At 46.8% G+C, this 11,465-nt stretch overlaps 1 protein-coding gene across 4 annotated transcripts; it reads right to left on the bottom strand.

The window, feature by feature from the left end:
• Positions 1-1,315: 1,315 nt before the first annotated feature.
• LOC105900922 (transmembrane protein 125) lies at positions 1,316-11,358 on the bottom strand. 4 transcript variants are annotated; one of them, XM_042708826.1, is made up of 4 exons: positions 10,779-11,358; positions 6,969-7,556; positions 6,216-6,882; positions 1,316-2,782 (listed from the first exon to the last, which is right to left on the bottom strand). In XM_042708826.1, exon 4 carries the CDS (start codon positions 2,670-2,672, stop codon positions 2,001-2,003), a length of 672 nt encoding a protein of 223 aa, XP_042564760.1. In that variant the 5' UTR covers positions 2,673-2,782; positions 6,216-6,882; positions 6,969-7,556; positions 10,779-11,358; the 3' UTR covers positions 1,316-2,000. The 4 variants fall into 4 exon arrangements, with proteins under 4 accessions (XP_042564760.1, XP_042564759.1, XP_042564758.1 ...); XM_042708825.1 differs by having other exon boundaries at positions 6,216-7,556; positions 10,527-11,358; XM_042708824.1 differs by having other exon boundaries at positions 6,216-7,556.
• Positions 11,359-11,465: the final 107 nt, after the last annotated feature.

Genomic DNA, 11,465 nt, shown 5'->3' with positions numbered 1-11,465 from the left:
TCATTACTTTATTGTTCGTATTAAGGACGGCATTATTGAATAACATCATTCAACATAATTGTGTATGTTCTTTTATTTAGAGCTTGTGTGGTCACATGGATGCACTCTTTGTCTCCACTTTTATGTGGTGAACAAGTATGAACTTGATGACACACAACCGGCTACTATTGAACAGAAGACACTGATCTATTCATCTCATGATAGTATCTTTTTCATGAAAAAAGCATGAATTTATACCAAAAGAGCAAGCCTCCTGTTTTGTTTAGTTTTTTTTTTGTTTGCTTTCAAACCACATCAAACCATGGTGTGAATATCCTTCGATGTACACTTGGCTGGAAGTCTCAGTGAAACAAAGCGTCTGCTGATCTGCGTTTGAGGGGTTGGGGCGTAGGGTCAGAGAGAGTACCAGAGACGGACGCTCTTTATCGGGCCCTGCATGTGCACAGCCTGCGCCTGGGTGACGGCGGGTCACAGAGCGGCCCATTGTGAGGCGGTCGAGGGATGCTGTCCGTGTCACAATAGCCTGCTTGTGGTCTGTGGGAACTGGCGTTGCCCAGCACCGGCTCACTGGTGCACTGCATCGTGCACAGTATCTGTGTGTATGACTCAGCTCAACTTAGGCTCCCGCTCTACTGCCTTCCTGTTCGTTTGACACATACAGTACACTACTGCCAATCACAAACACACACACACACACACACACACACACACACACACACACACACACACACAGACACACACACACACACACACACACACACACACACACACACACACACACAGAGACAGATACACACATACAGATACACCAGAGCCTGAGAGGTGTGTTATAAAATAAAACCACTATAATTGACACAGGCATAATAGCATGTCAGTATGACTTCATACACACACACAAACAGGCAGAAAAAAACAAGTATATGATAGAAATAAAGGCACTGTCAGGCAGACAGGAAAGGAACTAGCGCAGACATATTCACACTTGCACATGGCTCCCAGCTGTACAGCTGTCTTGCAGAATAATGCCCATTTGCAAATGCACTGCCTCCCCCCCCCCCCCCCCCCTCTCTGACACTTCCCATGCATATGATTCTGGCTTTACATTCTTTATTCATGACTGCATGAGAACAGTCTGACAGCAAGAGTGCAAGAGGCAGACTTCTTCAAAGGCCGGGAAATATCACCCTTTACAGGAGAGCATTAATACTAAAAGCGCTGTTTAATTGAATGCCATAGCCTGATGACATACATAAGTGGCATAGCTGGAAAAAAAGCTTGACAATTTCTCAGTTTTTGGTGATGCTTTCTTTTTTTGTTTACATTTGTTCTCCGACTGTTCTGCAAAGAAACAAAAATCTGAGCGAGGCAAAGAAGTGCGCGTTCACAACCATGCAAATCAGTGTTATCCGGTCCTCCCCGGCCAGCGCTGCTGTCTCATACAGAGGCAGCAGACACCTCCAGATGGACATCTCCTATTGGCATGCTCTCCTGAGTCACCCCAAATAGAAGTGTGAAGGACAGACGTGTCGAAATTAATTGCGAATCCAAGGTGGAGGGAAAAGGCCGTGGTGTGAATTGAAAGAGTGCCATGCCCTATTACAGGACCAAGGTCCATTTCATTCCGATCAATTTTCCGACGGACTCCTATGGAGCCACTCATCTCGACAGATCCATTTGCGTGAGCAGTCTGAGCAATCGCATCGCTAATCATTCTTGGAAATTGGTCGTTTGGCCTGGTTCTACCTTGATGATTTTGTGGAGCGTAAATAAGGATGGCGATAAATCTCCCCGGACTCCTTATTTTCCTCCTGGCGTGTCTCGTCCAGTTTATCATAAAACATAGCTACAGTTGTGACTGAGGGAGATGCATGGATCAGATCCTCATTTGCTCCGCGAGCCGACCGCGGATATCTCACTCCAGGCTCTACGGAGGCACAACACCCATTGTGTGCTCACAGCTAATGCACTTCCACTGGTCCCACCAGCTCTGTCCACCACGCTCAGATAAGCTGGGCTAAGCTGGAGGTCGTCTCTCTCCTGGCCTCCCGCATCTGTCCCGATATGGTGAACACCCCCACTGCCCTCTCCCTCAGTCTCTGCCCAGGGCCCGTTTGTTCGATGAGGAAGACCACCAGCGCGTACACGGCCACCGCCAGCATGGTGCCTCCGCCTCCGGCCAGCAGCACCACCCCGGATATGAACATGTCGTTGAGCGCCTGCCCCGGCTTGGGCATGTGGTTGGCCAGCGCCAGGTCCAGCAGGACGGCTCCACAGATGAGCAGCGCCGCGGCAGTGATCAGCACCACCAGCAGGTCCGAGAACCCGCCGCTCTTGAGCATGTCGATGCGGCGCCGGCTGCGCACGCAGTTCATGTCCTGCACGGCCGAGCTGAGCAGCTGCTTAAGCAGCACGGCCAGCGCCAGCAGGCACAGCGTGGTGCCCACGCCCAGGCGCCACTCGCTGGACACGCTGGTGGTGGTGGAGAGCAGGCCCACGCCGCCCAGGCCGCAGCCCAGGATCAGCACCACGGCCACGCAGTAGCACAGCAGCGACTTGCGCGGTTCGCGGAACCACCACAGCTCCACCTGCTCCTCCAGGAGGTTCTGCTGGATGCGGGCCGGGTCGGCGGGCTGGACGCCCTGAGGCTGGGGAAAGTCCTCCAGCTCCGACATGGTCCCCCCCAGGAAGCCACCGTCACTGAGGGGTGACCCACTTCAAGACCAGGGCTGGAGGTGACCCAGGGCAGGGGTGAAGGCACAGAGCGCTCCCCTCAGATATGACCCTGTGAAGAAAAGCGAAACCTGAGTACTAACGTCATATGCATAAATAATGCTATGTACACATGGTCAAAAGTTTTCATGGGTGCTATAAACCTAAATGCTCCACTCTAAAGGTAACTCATCAGGAGTTTTAGGGACCATTTAAGGTTCTTCTATGAGGAACTTTTATAGTTCTTGTACCTTTATTTGCGCTTTCAGTGACAGTGACTGGTGGTTAAATACAGACTTGAGGATGCGGAGGGCTTGCATAAGTAGAGATTACTGTGAAATACAGTCACCTCAAAAGTGCAAATACAAATACACTACAAAGTGAAAAGAAGAGATGTACAGTACATGGTGTCATGGCAATATAATCATGGACTATACCAATTATAAAGTATTTGAGTTTCCAATGTATGAAACTCTGTCGACTCAAGGCACTGTTAGAGTGCAGTAGAAACAGCAGAATGGAACTGGGTGGTTTAAACATAGCAGTGGTGCCAAATACACTGAGCAGGGGGGTGTGTGCGTGTAGCATGTCGTATGGATATGTGACTGTGCCCTGCAAACACACAATGGCCTTGATTAGCACTAAAACTGCTATCTTTTCATCTGACCTTGCTGGTACTCAGTTTGACTGGCATTTAGGAACTTGTTATGGCATGAAGCCACTTTCGCACGGTGCCAATAACAACCCAGTCGTGGCCATCAACCAATCACAATACACAACTCGGCACATCCTCCGTAAAGAGCTCGGATTATGATCAGATGTGTGCCATCTATGCAGAGGGCCTCTGGGACACTATGGTTACCCACAATGCAATGCTTTACAGTTTATATTTAAGATAACTGGCACTATCTTTACAGAGGTCTAAAACCTTGACATTAACCTTAAAATCTTGACAGCTAGCTAGCCCTATAAAGCTTAAAATACCACCTTGAATCTTTCCCACGCTAAAGATTAACTGAGCTAGTTTCACTTAACCAATGCCAAACAGTTTCAGGAGGAAGTTGGTTAATATTTCACAGAATAAACTTTTATGCAAATCCACACACTAGAACAGGCAAACACTGTGCTTGCGTCCTCCCCCGCACTGCTGTACCTGAACGACATCCACCTACTGGTGTCACACACACACACACACACACACACACATAACACACACACACACACACACACACACACTGAAACACTCAAATGCATGCAACCCCACACATAAAAATATTGAGCTCCTAGTCAAACACCAATACACAAATATGTAGTCTGGCACTTGTGGATGAGCTCTGTGTGTGTGCGTGTGTGTGTGTGTGTTGCAGTGATGAGGGCTGAATGTGTGAGTGCGTGCCCACATGTGTGTGTGTGTGTGTGTGTGTGTGTGTGTGTGTGTGTGTGGCACTGATGGTATCCATCTCATCACAGGCTCAGGTATTAATCCTTTTATCAATGGTCCATCCCAGTGGTCCAGCCGACCCTCAAGGTTGCTGCTCCGACAGCTTGTCTTTACAATGCTGTCAGCGCCTTTACTATAGCAGTCAGCAGAGCGCACGGCGGCAAGGAATTCTAGCCGCGCACACAAACAAACCTGCCCTGCATTCATTAGACTGGGATACATGATAAGAAGGTGACAATGCGCTCAATTTAATGCCCCTCCAGCAACTTTGGATTTTACCTGTATTTACCCTGCAATGATTCTATCTGTGTGCGGGGTCTGAATTTAGACTGTACTTGTGTGTGTGTGTGTGTGTGTGTGTGTGTGTGTGTGTGTGTGTGTGTGTGTGTGTGTGTGTGTGTGTGTGTGTGTGTGTGTGTGTGTGTGTGTGTGTGTGTGTGTGTGTGTGTGTGTGTGTGTGTGTGTGTGTGTGTGTGTGTGTGCGTATGCTGTATGTATAGTATGTATGCAAGGATTGGGCACTGTTTACTTTACCCAAGAAAATACCCAAAACTGTATACATGATGATGTCACATGAATGCATCTGCATGCATCTTTGGGAGTTGCACTTTGCCCATGCTTGTTTAAGACACAATGTGTAGTTGTCATGTGTCTAATCAAGGCCAGTTTATAGTTCGGGGGACAAGAGCTGCTCAACAAAAACTGACGTTAAAGTGTCAAACTTTGTGTCTGCTAGGGCGGTGCAGACTCTGTCACCTGCATGGCACATTTTGAAAGGGTGCAGGCATTGAACGTTTTTTCGTTCTCTCTGATTGGATGACAAGAATTTATCTTCTTGACATGGCTACGGTCATCTAGCTGGCTTGAATACTCCCCGTCATAATACAGTGCTTCTCAAAACAGATTCGTAACGTGCCTTGTTAAGCAGTGAAAATATCAAATTATCCCATATGCCCATGTAGAGTAGAGGCTTGTGATCATCATTAATAGAGACATTTTATAATGGATGTGAATGGGAACGAGTCCGACCCATGTTGGGGCATTTTGACTACCATACATAAGCTTACGAACTTAACGCCATGTCTCAAATATCGTGCCTTATCCTGTTTTTTTCTGTTGTTGTTTTGATTTGTTTTTGGCGCTTTTATGCCTTTAATTGATAGATCAGTGAAGAGTGGGACAAGAAATGAGAGGGAGAAGAGGTGGGGAATGGACAGGAGAAAGGACATCGGGCCGGATTTGAACCCGTGTCCTCCATGGGCGTCAAGCCCGAGTGTGTGGTCGGGGCTACTGTTTGCGCCACAGTGGCCCCCCCCCCTTATCCTGTTTTTTTGATAAAGTCTAGAACACTTACAGTTATGGTTACAAATATTTCATTCTCCCGTTTGAACCCAAATACAAATAATTCCAATATGAGGCCCTAGACCTAATATCACACTAACAATACATTGATTTCAGCTCCTCGTCAAATGTGCGCAGTAGGAGAAATACAAACTATTACAGCAACTGCCCACTGTTTTTCTAGGGGTCGCAATTCAAACCCATCCAATATGGCTGCCGCTGAGCGGTTTCACTGAAAGTGTGTGTGTGTGTATAGGTGTGTATGTGTAGGGTATACAAGTATGACACTCTCACTCCCTCTGTGTGTGTGTGTGTGTGTGTGTGTGTCTGTCTGTGTGTGTGTGTGTGTGTCACCATGTGTGTCTAAATCAGCTTGTGAGAGTCTTTCTTTGTCTCACTTTTATAATTAGGTCCCTACAGATTTGACAGTGACGGCCTGCTCCCTGAAATAGGAGTCAGTAATTGAGGTGACATATGAAGTCAAGAGTAAAAAGAAAACAATCCACAGCCACTGAACGCAGGCGCTGCAGCCACAAACACCTCAATGTCCCTGCTCGCTCGCTCTCTCTTTTTTTCGGTTGCTTTCTCTGAACTTTTGACTTTATTCTCTCTATCTTTAAACACAACAAACACACAGACACACACACACACACACACACACAAGCACACACACTCTCTCTTTCCTCTGATATTAAAAAACACTGGTCATGCAAACCACAATTACCTTAGCTTTGTGCCAACTTCCTCTTGCCTCCAGGGAGTGTGTTCCAAACAAGCACTCCGGCTGTAGATCACAGGTTTGCTAGTGGAGAATGGAGAGAGGACTCTTCATCTGCAGTAGATGTGTTGTGTGGGGAAATTATTCGGCAATGAAAAAAAGATCATAAAAGTGGCTAATCAATTGGATCTCCTTAGTTTGGGATTTCTGTGCAAGGTCACTCTGACAAGAAGGAATAAAATCCCACTCAGCTTTTCTCTTTTGCTCGCGGTGCTCCCTGGCAGATGCACTTTTAAAACTCCTTGACAGTGACCTCTTGTGAAGAGCATTTCATGATTCAAAGTGAATGTTTTGCAGGTCCCGTTTAAAAGAAGATGGTGGTGTGGTAGTGGGGGGGTTGAGGGTTTGACTTTATTTTCTTCTGCTGCATTTTCTTTTGTTCTTTAAAAAAACTGGCATTGATGCGGCCCGAGAGTTTGGTGTTGTCAAAGCTGGCGACGGACGTGACAGTGGAGTGTGTGTCTAGTCCCTCCTGCTGAAGTCCAGCCTTTTCCCGAGCCCCCACAGCAGCATGGTGTCCATCAGGCCGACTGCATTTCAAACCAAATGCTTTGTGTCCCCATCAGCAGACAGCTCCCATTCCCATTCAATTATTCATGAAGACCTGTGAAGCCTAAAAAAAAAAAAAAACACGAACGTGATAAAAAAAAATTAAAAAATTGAATAAAGAGGACTGGTCTAGGGTGGTGTCCACTCTACCTTTCAGTGCACAGACCAGTGCTCCATGCTCTGTCCATCAGGTACGGTGCACTGCTGCAGCAGTAGGCTGGGGAGTGAAGAACACATGAAAGCGCGGAGCGCGGGGTGTCGAGGCGCCTCGATGAGGCTTTGGCCTTTTGGTCTGGTCCCGCTGCTCTGATGTGGAGGCTCCCAGAGATAGACACCCTGCTCTTCCTCCTCCTCCTCCTCCTCTTCAGCGCCACAGCCTCCCTGGTGAAGATGAGAGGCGTCTGGTCCAGCACCGCGGCCGATTCTGATGCCGCCACTGCTTCAAACGGGTGCCCGAGCCAAGCATCGAATGACAGGCAGGGGATGCGGGGTGGTGCGATTCCTCTGGTGTGTGTCTGCGTGCGGAGTGGGTGGAGAGGGGGATGAATGAGGATCATTCAGAGAGCCATCCGGACGCCGCCGTTGTGTGCAGCAGCAGCAGCAGCCCCCACCTCCCTCTTCCGAGCGTCCCGGACCCACACAGACCCTGGCCAGAGGCTAAAGGACAATAGAATGTGTCTGTGGACGCCTCCTGTTCCCAACTCAGCACAAAGGTTTAAGTCACCAAAACCCTGGACACTGAAAAGTGAGGAGAAAATAATAAAACAGACATCAGAAACATTCACAAAAGGGGCCAAATCTGTTTAATATTTGAATGAAATTTCACTTTCATTGTCAAATTGACAGTCAGAGTGCAAGTTGTTCTTCCGAAGCCTCACCCATCCCTTTTAAAATCAAATATATTTTACCCAAACTATGTTATAGATACATATTTTCGCAGAGGTAAATAATAAACATCAAGAAAACCAAATGACGGTGATGATGCAAATGACATTGATGCAAATGGAATCAATTGATTTCTACCCATCCAGTTCCACAAATGTATCAACTCTGAGTTCATACTTTGAATGGAGCCATTTGAATGAACACTGAACAACCACGTAGACGGCTTACATAATAACAAAACCAAGTTATCGGCATCCACTTCACAGATCTGGGAAACCCCCACGAATCAGTGAGTAGGCATTATGTCACATTAACATACATCTCACCGAGCCAAATTGACTTTGCCTTTGCTCGCCGCGATAAGGCTGCTCTGCATGCTGTGTTTCCTTCCTGCCTCCCCTCACACCAAACAAAGCAGGCAAAGCACACTTACTCTTCCCTTTACCTTCCCCGTGTTTAATCCTCCTTTATCAGCAGGAGCACGCGTCTCAGGTTACTGGCAGGCATAACCTCAGGAACAGAGCAGGCATAAGCTGGCCCCCTACAGCATAGTACCTCTTCTTTATCTCTCTTTCTCTTCCTGTCCTTCTCTTGTCACCTAGTCTTTCTCCCTGTCTCTGTCTGGGTGATTTTCACCTCTTCCTCTCTCTCCTTCTCTCACTCACTCTCCCGATTTGTTTCTTTCACACTCTCCCTTTCTGCAGTGCAACTGATCTTAAGGGGGCCAAGCGCGGTAACCTGCCTCAGCAGTGCACTGCCCAGTCCCTCCCTCTCTGCTGGTGTCCTCTCCTCCCTCTTCCCTGGCTCTCCAAACACACGCTGGCCGTGGACCCCTCCCCTCTTCCCCTACCTGAACAGACTGGTGCTCCCCCCACACCCCAGCCAGCACCACCCCTGCCACCACCCTGTCCCTTCACTCAAGCACTGGGGGACTTTCTCCGCCCCTCTCCTCTTGCATTCACGCCCACCCTGAGAGCAAGATCATTCCAACAACTCGCCTCTACGTGCCAAGCAACCTGAAACAGGAGACGGGGCAGAAGTGTGTATATTACACCTACAACCTACTCACATCCAGACGTGTGTGTGTGTGTGTGTGTGTTTGTGTGAACTCATGCATGCTCGTGCAGATATCTTTCATGTTATGCCTGCTTACAAAACTCTGCATGCGCCACGCTACTAGGCTTCTTATATTTTGGGCTGTGTCCTTTAGCGTAATTCTTCCACCTAGTGAAGCGAAGAAGCCTTCACAACAAATTCACTGGCTCCACATCGCAGTCCTGTCCTGGTGGGGCGCTAGGAAGGAACAGCTGCAATTTATAACTGCTAATTAAATCACCAATTAGCATGCATGTCCCTCCAGCTCTGCTCTGCTGACGGAAGAAAACTCCCTCACCTTCTCTCTCCACCCACCCCTTCACACACACACACACACACACAGGGGCCATCTATGCCGGTCTTCATCATTCTCAACATTATCAGTCAGCCATCTGAGACTGTCCGACACATAACCCGATAGGGCAGGCTTCCAGCTACCGACTGCGCAGCCCTTCACTCTGACCTCATTTTGTGTCGTCATGGCTGCCGCTACCACCGGAGCGACACACACCTGGCCCTAATCTTTCAGCTACTGTACGGTAGCTGCTGTTCCTGTTCTGATGTTTAGGCACAGAAATTGTCAAAATCATTTTTAGGTATACTCCAAAAAGAAACTTCTGGAAAGTTCTCTTTGCTACCCCCCCCCCCCCCACACACACACACACAACCTTAAATAACCTGGATTTTAAAAAAACAATTGTGATATTCTAGGTCATTTTCTTTCAAATATGTAAAACAGGGCTGTTGGACTTTTTTAAACAAAATATACTGCTCTCTAGACATATTCAGATGTTTCAGGATGCACTTCCCCTGAAGGACCAAGCCATTCCTGAAATAATGAAGCATTTGCCATGCCCTCAGTTAAGTCCAACAGTAAACCTATAGCAACAATGGCAAGGATATTCTCCCCTTGTAGAGTAGAAAAAAAATGAAAACACAGCAGAACATGGCTCAAAAGGTTGTTGCATTTCCTAGAGGACAGCCCAGGAGAATGGTTGAAGGAAACAAGGGGGAGAAAGCTTAGCAGAAGGAAGAAGGGAGCAAGAGGGAGGGGGACAACAAGAAACAAAGAGAGCAAGAAGGTGGAGGGCAGGAAAAAAACAGGACGATAAGCCCATACACGCAGTGATGATGCTAATACAGTAGGATACAGCCGAATATGCGTAACATATAGGGCTACTTTTCACTATAGATATTAACAAAGGCTTACTGTAGCAGCTGAGAAACACATCAAGTGAAATCAAGGATTAGAACAGCCAGGTATTCTAAAGGGTTTCTGTAAGGTTGGGAGCAGATTAATAAAGTGTACAATTTGTTCAATTTTTCAAATTCTTTCTTCAAAGTTTTGCGTGTATTCAATAAATGCATAATCTTGTACAGAAACATTACAGTAGATGACATAAACCATCCATGGCAGATGTTCTACAATATTGTGTCTACTTTTACAAGCTTAAGGTCAATATCGTGGTGCAAAGGTTAGGAATGAGGGAACGGCATTGACAACTTGTGGTTCCTGGTTAACAAAAACAAGTTGTCTAGGTAGGCTATTTAAAAGAAAACTCGACCAGGAATTTAAACAAGTTTAAGGATACATTATACATCTTGGTTAAAGACATCAATGCACCGTTCGCATCATCTGTATTCAATGCAATTGTCTTAACACATTACTCTGAAATATAACCACATCTCGTATTTCCTGCGCAATGAGCTAAAATAAATAACACTTACGGTGAAAAATCCGCATCTGAGTGGATGGAAACGCTGACCGTTTAGTGACAGTTCTCTACATAAACCTACCACCGTACATGCCTGACCATACACTGAAACATGGCGAGCTGGGAAGTAAAGGAACACGGAGGCAAACTTATCGGTACATCAAGGTTCGGTATGATCTCCATCTGTCTTGGCCGTCCGTGCATACAGTATGTCAACAGCGTACTGCATAACCTAGTAACAACGGTGCTTTAGATTAATTCTTACCTGTGTGGAGCCGACAGAGCTTGAAACTGACCACTCCGCTGCCGTTCATTCTTTTCATTCTCTAAGGCATGTGCTTTCTCTATGATCCCCGCTTACGGGTGCTTTTCTGGTTTGTAACTGTAAGCGTCCTATTATGGTTTTCAAGATAGAATATCTTCCTAGCAATTATATTTAAAAAAATTACTGTCTCTTGTTTACAGCGCGTCAGGTGTAGAGGCATGGACTTTTGCCCCGGAGGAGGTGTGGTTCACAAGCTGCACAGTTCCCGAATAGAACTCAGTTCCTCTGTAACCTTTCTCCTGTTCTCCGTGGGGACTCCCGTGGTGAGAACAAACAACACTGCGAAGTCTGTGTGTAGCCAAGACGATATGACAACATCACAAGGTCCCATCCTGTTTACCTAAAAACCTTTCAGCCCTTTATTCTGGTTGCCTCAGCTCTTTTCCGTTCCGATCTGTTCTAAGAGTCCCTTGGCTAAATATAATATTCCCACAATAGCAGGCAACTCTGCATGTTAATGCAGCTCAGGAAATCTCTTTGCAATGTAACAAATCTCTGACAGCTAAACATCAATGTAAAATAAATAAAATCTAGTGTTAGTTGATATTGATATTTTCACATCATAGACTTTAATAACATTTGTGTCTCTGTGATCCTCACACAAAGCAATATGAATATATGGCAACA

The sequence above is a fragment of the Clupea harengus genome, chromosome 10 (assembly GCF_900700415.2).
Source record: "Clupea harengus chromosome 10, Ch_v2.0.2, whole genome shotgun sequence".
Lineage (NCBI taxonomy): Eukaryota > Metazoa > Chordata > Actinopteri > Clupeiformes > Clupeidae > Clupea > Clupea harengus.
Note: the sequence above shows the minus strand (reverse complement) of the source record. Positions and strands in the feature narration are given on the sequence as shown.

Bases quoted from the DNA above. Each gene is read 5' to 3' on its own strand.
- LOC105900922 (XM_042708825.1), bottom strand. From the start codon at position 2,672: ATGTCGGAGCTGGAGGACTTTCCCCAGCCTCAGGGCGTCCAGCCCGCC.